At 38.8% G+C, this 7831-nt stretch overlaps 2 protein-coding genes across 3 annotated transcripts; one reads left to right on the forward strand and one right to left on the reverse strand.

The window, feature by feature from the left end:
* Positions 1-909: 909 nt before the first annotated feature.
* On the reverse strand, positions 910-1354 carry LOC126794044 (uncharacterized). The gene is made up of 3 exons (XM_050520689.1): positions 1295-1354; positions 1061-1223; positions 910-965 (listed from the first exon to the last, which is right to left on the reverse strand). Exons 1-3 carry the CDS (start codon positions 1352-1354, stop codon positions 910-912), a joined length of 279 nt encoding a protein of 92 aa, XP_050376646.1.
* A 557-nt stretch (positions 1355-1911) lies between these two features.
* LOC126793099 (uncharacterized) lies at positions 1912-7629 on the forward strand. 2 transcript variants are annotated; one of them, XM_050519530.1, is made up of 22 exons: positions 1912-1989; positions 2089-2198; positions 2343-2419; positions 2507-2584; positions 2702-2833; positions 2910-2960; positions 3039-3176; positions 3279-3401; positions 3528-3605; positions 3689-3781; positions 3853-3975; positions 4103-4183; positions 4465-4563; positions 4648-4839; positions 5325-5400; positions 5605-5708; positions 5795-6054; positions 6185-6271; positions 6354-6587; positions 6838-6916; positions 7017-7080; positions 7184-7629. In XM_050519530.1, exons 2-22 carry the CDS (start codon positions 2114-2116, stop codon positions 7297-7299), a joined length of 2370 nt encoding a protein of 789 aa, XP_050375487.1. In that variant the 5' UTR covers positions 1912-1989; positions 2089-2113; the 3' UTR covers positions 7300-7629. The 2 variants fall into 2 exon arrangements, with proteins under 2 accessions (XP_050375487.1, XP_050375486.1); XM_050519529.1 differs by lacking the exon at positions 1912-1989 and having other exon boundaries at positions 2015-2198.
* The last annotated feature ends 202 nt before the right edge of the window (positions 7630-7831 follow it).

Genomic DNA, 7831 nt, shown 5'->3' on the forward strand with positions numbered 1-7831 from the left:
TTGTACTGCGCTGAATACCAGCATAACTTGGCATAGCTTCACATAATTGCTTGTTATAAGTAAGGTCTTTCATGAAAATTTGCAATCTTGACTATAATTCGACAACATAATTAATAAAGATGATATTATGCAAAGGCAAAACTTTAAATGAGTTTCTATTGATTTTATTCAAAGGACAGATTTCTATATTTGAACTCTTTCCACTAGATAACTGCCATATTTTCCTGACCTTTTGATATCTTAATCGAAGGCAAAGCAGCAGACATGATAATAATAAACAAGTAGTTGATCCAACCAAAAGGTCCAAAACAGAAAGAAAGAAAAGAGAATCTTCAAAGCTAGGAGTGAATTTAATGCAGCAATGCCTTGATTAGTGAATCAGATACATACTTGACCTCAATAAAGACCTAAGACCATTCCATATAGTTTTGCAAGACATGAACTCAAACCTGGAATCACTACAGTTATCTACGCATTCAATCAAGCATTTAATACAAATAATTGACCGAAGACATGTTAACAGTTGACATGGTAAATAGTATATATAAAAAAAATAAACTGCATCTTTGAATGTGCAAAGATAAACTCACAAGAGTTGCCACTATTAAGATCTTCAAGAATCCCCTCAATAAATGCCATCATCGAGTTCTTCAAAGCTTTGTAGGGTATCTCATTTTGAAGGTACTCTCTCTCTCCGACAGTTGAGCCCTCAGTCGTACACTGTCACTACCCTTATCAATATCCTTCCGGAACTCCACCATGCATAATGCCATAAACCTTTCCCTACACACCAAAACCAGCAACCTTAACCACATATAGCCATCACAATTTTACATCTATGCAATCATTGAAATGATTGAATCACTACACACCGATTTTCATGGATTCCCTTAACTGTCTCATCCCGCTTTAACCTCTTGAATCCAATTGCCTCTCCAAATTATCCACAGAGCTTCTTAAATCCTCTAATCATAGTTTTAAAAAAAAAAAATCTGAATTAGGCAAAGTTCAAGTATGTGACAACAAAAATAGTAGAAATTTTGAGGTGTGAGTATCTGACTGGTGACGGAGACGAGTCTGATGAGCTCAAACTGCGACACGTAGAGCGTCTTGGTGAGATCGGAGTATTTCGCCGCCAGAGCGTTCTCGAACTCGGAGCATTTCACGATCTCCGACTCGATCTCCCACGTTATCTGAATGTTGGCCTCAATTTCTTCGTTCACCTGAAGCAAATCGATCGAAAATTGAGCTTCAATTACTCCGATTTGGATCGAAAAAAAAGAAGCTCTTTTACCTGATCGAGCATGGCCTTTAGGGATGAGATTTGACACAGTATCGCTCCCGAATCCTCCATTTCCCCCAATCTCTCTCTGTGTTTTTCAATTTTCGCGCTTTTATTAATGTAACGGGGTGTTCGTTTTGATCCATAGAGGGGTATAATTGTCTTTTCAATTATTTTACAGAAACGGATCGGCTCGTATTCGGCCATCTCCAGTGCGTTTCCAGTTGTATCTTGGGTAAAAAAAATATTATAAGCTCAAATTTACTTAGAATGCACGTCAAATGGAATATCTAACCTATACGCGGATGTATACGATACGCAGGGAATCCAACCGCATAATCTCATTACCACCACATTGTGCAAAATTTGACAACCCTAGTCAGCCGTTCAACACCTACAATATCAATATGGTATACAAACAAATGTACCCCAGCTGAACCCCCACGTCGAATAGGCTCTTCCGGTGCATTTTGACTGCCAGTTATGCTTGCGCAAAGACTCTTATACCCCTGAGTTTTATATGTTTGTAAAATAGCGCCCGGGCGAGCCAAAACGCAGCGTTTTAGTTATCCCCAACCCTACTATAAGGCCCTAAAACGCAGCGTTTTTGTTAAACCCTCCCTCTCTTCTTCTTCTTCCTCCTCCTTTTGTTTGGAGGCAGCGGCATCATACTGAATGAGAGCGGCTGCCTGTGTAGCATGAAATAGGTAAAACCTCTCTCTTCTCATCTCTTCTCTTCTCTACTCAGCTGTGCTGCTTCTCCCCTTTTTTATATTGACCATATTGCCCTCGCCGACTTCTTCCAGTGGTTCTCTCTCTGCAACTTTGGCCATGGGAGGTTCGCGGAACCAAGTGAACAAGGCTCACAAGACGCGCTTCTCGTCCAAGTCGTCTCGGAATCTGCATAAGACTTCAGGTTCCGTCCCTATATATATATATATATATATATATATATATATATATATTCAGCCTTCTCCTTCTCCTTCGTCCTCCCTTTTTTGTTTTGATATTTTCCATAGCGATTGAGGTTGTGATTCCGAGTGTTGTTGTGGTGGTTCAGATAAGGGCAGGATCGGAAAATCAAACCAGAATGTTGCCAAGGGAGCTCGCGCGGCTCGAATTCAGAGAAATAAGATGGTAATTTTGATTCTCTAAGCTAATTAATTTGATTCTTTGAGCTTTGTAAGCTTCGTAGTTGATGATTTAGAGTGATCAATGATGTAGGTAATGGAGCAGAAGCGTGCAGCTCTTTTGAAAGAGAAGAGAGCTTCAAGTGGATCGCATAGTCCTCCACGTGTCATTGTGAGTAGTTTACTCTTCTGTTTTGTCAGCTGGAATTGAATTGGTAGAGGAAATGTAGCTTCAGGATATAGGAATTGTAGCTGAATTGGTTTCCGATTTGATTTTGGTTAATGGCAGGTTCTGTTTGGGCTCTCGGCTGATGTGAAGCTAAATTCGCTTTCCGAGGATATTCTTTCCTTGCTGTCTCCACAAGGTTATGGAGGTGCTTTGCCGACAGTGGCGTCTTCGGAGTACAGGCTGAGAGCAACGGTTTCAAGCCTCTACTACTATCACTGTTATCTAAATGTGTTGTCTTTATATGTAGCTGACACAGTTTGTTATTTAGGTACTGCAAGCACCTCATGGGGATTTGCAATCATGTCTGGAAATGGCTAAGGTAGGCAATAATGCCACTTTGGGTATTTGTTCCCGGTCTTATTATGTTTTTCTGATGGGTTTACAATTTGTCTTGTAGGTCGCTGATCTCATTGCTTTTGTGGCTTCAGCAACTTCTTCACGGGAAGGAGAGTCTGACTACATTGACTCATTTGGTCATCAATGTCTTTCTGTGTTTAGATCTCTTGGTTTACCGAGCACTGTCGTGCTAATACGTGTATGTTGTTATTATGTTCTTTGCCTATTCAAAAAGTCTTTTTCTAACTAAAAGAAGTAGGAATGCAAAACTTGACATAGTATATATATTTCATGCATGTAGGATCTTCCTACTGAGGTGAAAAGAAAACATGAGTCAAATAAAACATGTACTTCTAGTCTTGCTTCTGAATTTCCTGAAGATTGTAAATTTTATCAAGCTGATACAAAGGACGAGTTGCACAAGGTAATCTCTAGAGCCTAGATTTATCTTAGACGATATTTATTAGTATATAGGATTCAGATGATATTTATTTCATGACGTGTTTAGATACTTCTAAGTGTCTAATGGGTCATTTTCCTTTTATTGTAGTTCATGCGGCTTTTTAAGGAGCAAAGGCTCTCAGTTCCTCACTGGCGAAGTCAGCGGCCTTACCTGATGGCTCAGAAGGTGGTAGCTTTGGATCTATTATTTTATTCTTGTATTTAGAAACATGAGTCTTTGTAATCACAAATTTCCTTGATTGTATGTAGGTTGAAATGGTAGTAGATGATATGAATCCAGGAACCTGTACCCTTCTCCTCACTGGATACGTGCGAGCTCGCAGTCTTTCTGTAAATCAACTGGTAACTAGCTGACCCATTGACTTGCCTTTGGTCACATGATTTGGAAGTTGTCTTATTTTCGTTTGTTTCAGGTTCATGTTTCTGGTGCCGGGGATTTCCAGTTGTGCAAAATGGAAATTCTGAAGGATCCTTGTCCTTTAAATGTAAGAAAAGAGCAGGATGTCATGGATGCAGATGAAGTGAATGATACAGTGGTATGGGCTGTTCCATGTTCTTATTAGCAGTAGATGCTTATATACAATTTTGAATTTTCTCTTTTTGTCATTGAAAGGGGAATTAATCCATTCAAGTTCTTTTGCTGTATTATTTATGTATTTCCAGGTTCTTTCTGTGGTTCCTGATCCGCTGAAGCAGGAGGCTTTACTTGTTGAGAATGTTCCTGATTGCCTTGAAAATGAACAGGTAATTATTACCTCAATTTTTGATTAAGTATTTATTTTACTTATCATCATAAGCTTGAATTATATGTAAAAGAATATAATTGTATGTCACTTATCTGAGTGTAATAAAGGGGAATTAATGGTGGTATATGAGGGAGTTTATATACATGACTAATGAAGAAGAATGTCATACTGGTGCTTAATTAGTCATGTATATAAACTCCCTCATATATATGATGCTATGTTCACTATTGCAAGTAAATTACAGGACTTTTTACTTACAGCATAGTTCTTTTTTGTCAGACATGGCCAACGGAGGCAGAAATAGCGGATGCTGAAAAACAACAAAAACAAAAAAAGAAGAGGAAAAGGATTCTTCCTCGAGGCACTTCAGAATACCAGGTCTGCATTTGTTAGTTTCAATGTTTCCTCATGTTGATTGGTAATGTTCAATTATGTTGGTGACAGAGTGAGTTTATCTTGCAGGCTGCTTGGATTATCAATGATACAGATGATGAGGAGTCTGGTACTGATGACGAAGTTGATGATATGGTAATGGACGAAACAGAGAGTGGTCATCCTGGCGAAGAGGGTAATCATTCAGATCTCAGTGATGATCAAGCTTCTTTAGACTTGAGGGACTCTGACGGAGAAACTGATGCTGATTCAGTGATGATGGTGAGTGTTAACCTTTATAAACAAGTAGTGAGTGAATTTTATTGTGTTACACTCTGGTCTCAGTCTAAATCATTGATAAACATGACTGATGTTATTATGTACCATCATTTGTATATGTGTACAGTAAGGACACCATATTCTAACCATGAAATTGCAGAACTCCATGGATGTGGTTAAGCTATTAACACACTATTTACCCAACAGTTTTTATAAAAAGATTGAACCACACCATAAAAATTTAGATTAGAATGTGAATAACATTGGTTCACCTGCGATTCGATCTATTCATCAGTGTTTTATGTATTGGCTTTTGTATGAATATAAACAGGTCCCTCTTTCAGTTTACACTTGGATATTGCACAGCAACACTCTTTAAAACTATACTAGGGATTGCTTTTGTCTGCAATAATACAATTTACGTCATACATGTATACTTGCAATTTTTTCTCCAATTGATCCCAGACTTACGTTTGGTTGTTCTGTAGGATGGCGAAAATTTGACCAAGGAACAGTTGGCGGATGAGATCAAAAAAATTAAGCAAGCCCATGCTGATGATGAGGGTACGAATCTTATAAAAAGATTTCAAGTGTTGTTTTTCTTTTTGAGGTTTATACCCTTTTCCTGCTAAATATGGTTCACATAGTAAGCTGTTAGCATACTGTAAGTTAGTGTAATCATTGACACTAGCTTATTGCATTCAGTGCATGTTAGTGATGTTATTGCTGTAATCTGTTGGCTGTTAATGGTTATTTGTTATGTTTCAGAATTTCCAGATGAAGTGGATACACCATTAGACTTCCCAGCTAGAAAACGTTTTGCAAAGTATAGAGGTCTCAAGTCCTTTAGGACCTCTTCATGGGATCCCAAAGTAAAATTCTTGTATTTCTGGATAGTAATTCTTATTATCTCTGGTTATTCAGTCCCTAACTGATGTACATCTCTAATGAACTCCAGGAGTCTCTACCTCCAGAATATGCTAGAATCTTTGCCTTTGACAATTTCAACAGGACCCAGAAAAGCATCCTTGCTAAAGCCCTAGCTTTGGAGCAGGAAAACAATGATGAGTGTGCAACAGCTGGCACATATGCAAGGTTGTACATCAAAGAAGTGCCAACTGCTGTTGCTTCTAAATTATGTATGCGCGCAAATACTTTGCCTATCATAGCATGTGGCCTTTTGCAGCATGAGTCCAAGATGTCTGTACTCCATTTCAGGTATTGATATTTTCACTATCATGTATATTATGTGGCATGCGTTCTCTTTCTTGCTTGTACTAATATTGTTTGCCTAGTTAGTTTTACGAGTGACAGTTGTCTCATGGTTCTTAATTGTCTTTGATTGCAGCTTAAAAAAGCATGACACTTATTGTGACCCCATCAAAACCAAAGATGAATTAATCTTTCATGTTGGCTTTCGCCAATTTGTTGCTAGGTAGTTTTTCTAACACAAATCAAGTGAACTTCTCATTGAATTCCTGCAAAGTTTTTTTATTTTGTTGCTCATCACTCAACAGGCCAATATTCTCTACTGATAACATGAATTCAGACAAGCACAAAATGGAGAGGTTCCTTCATCCAGGACGCTTTTCCATGGCGTCAATTTATGCTCCGATAACTTTTCCAGCTCTCCCTATGATAGCTTTCAAGAGCTCTAAAGGGGAGGCCACTGCACCTACAGTTGCTGCTGTTGGTACTCTCAGAAGCATTGATCCTGACAGAATTATTCTAAAGAAGATCATTTTAACAGGGTATGATCTCCGCAAGTGTTTATTCAAACAGATTGATGATATTACTTCCGTCCACCCCTACGTTCTTTCTCCTGTCTTGGAACTCTGTATTGTGAAGCTCCTGGTGAAATATATGTCTAGAACTCTATTCCTGTACTCAAGCTCGTATCATAGCTTGTGTATATGTTTTATTAGTTCATAGGAGATGACCTCTACGATTCATCTGTTTTACCTTGAAGTTTTGATTTAAGTTGAGTGCACATTGATGCAGGTATCCTCAACGAGTTTCGAAAAAGAAGGCTGCTGTTAGGTATATGTTCCATAATCCAGAGGATGTTAGATGGTTCAAGGTGAGGGAATCTCTTAACATGCCTTTCATTGTATAATTTGTGGTGCATCCTATCAATGGAATCCTTACGATTATGTTCCTTGACGTGGTGATGATGGCAGCCTGTAGAAGTTTGGTCCAAATGTGGCCGTCGAGGTCGCATCAAGGAGCCTGTTGGTACACATGGTAAGACAACAAACTTCCATCTCTTTTGATCTTCCTCCCATTGTGAAAATGCCCGAATAGTTCAAGATTAAGGTGGTATCTCTAATGCACACTTCTGTATCAGGGGCAATGAAATGTATCCTGAACGGCACCCTCCAGCAGAATGACACCATATGCATGAGCTTGTACAAGCGCGCCTACCCCAAGTGGCCAGACCACCGCTTTCCGCTTGATGCTTGATAAGTTGGTGTGTCGTGTGTGGACGTCGTCGACACTTCCTTACAGTGCTTCCCAATTCTTGATGTTTGATGGGAAAGTGTCCGGACTGTGACATTTCTTTCTTACAGTGATTGGTTTCAAGCACGGAAGAAGGTCAACACTTCATGGGAATGAAGCTCCGGTTCAGATTACTGATTACAGATTTCAATTTTGCTGCTAGGATTAGTGTAAACCCGTCATTTCAATAGAACAACAACAGTGTTATAGTAGAGAGTAGCCATTTTTGTTTGCCGTTTGTTACTGACTTACTGTTACATCTATTGAAAGCTTTGGTCTATTAGTTTGTTCTTCTTCAACTCCAGTCACTGATACATTTCTCCATATTTATGATCTCAAATGCAAACGAAACAACAAAGCTGATCACATTCAGGTATTCACGGGAGGTAAGAACATAGTGATTCGAAATTTCATTTTCTTTTCAGCTCCAGTTACGTTTTCTCAAAAGTGAAAAACCAGACAAAGCAGGAAAAACAAAAACATGGTAAAAAGACAT

This window comes from Argentina anserina, chromosome 5 (genome assembly GCF_933775445.1).
Source record: "Argentina anserina chromosome 5, drPotAnse1.1, whole genome shotgun sequence".
Lineage (NCBI taxonomy): Eukaryota > Viridiplantae > Streptophyta > Magnoliopsida > Rosales > Rosaceae > Argentina > Argentina anserina.

Coding starts and splice junctions, on each gene's coding strand:
- LOC126793099 (XM_050519530.1), top strand. CDS start 2,114: ATGGGAGGTTCGCGGAACCAAGTGAACAAGGCTCACAAGACGCGCTTC. Junction 4,564..4,647: donor GAGGCACTTCAGAATACCAG/GTCTGCATTTGT, acceptor TTTATCTTGCAG/GCTGCTTGGATTATCAATGA. Junction 6,917..7,016: donor AGGATGTTAGATGGTTCAAG/GTGAGGGAATCT, acceptor TGATGATGGCAG/CCTGTAGAAGTTTGGTCCAA.
- LOC126794044 (XM_050520689.1), bottom strand. CDS start 1,354: ATGGAGGATTCGGGAGCGATACTGTGTCAAATCTCATCCCTAAAGGCC. Junction 1,224..1,294: donor TAAAGGCCATGCTCGATCAG/GTAAAAGAGCTT, acceptor GATTTGCTTCAG/GTGAACGAAGAAATTGAGGC. Junction 966..1,060: donor CAGACTCGTCTCCGTCACCA/GTCAGATACTCA, acceptor AACTATGATTAG/AGGATTTAAGAAGCTCTGTG.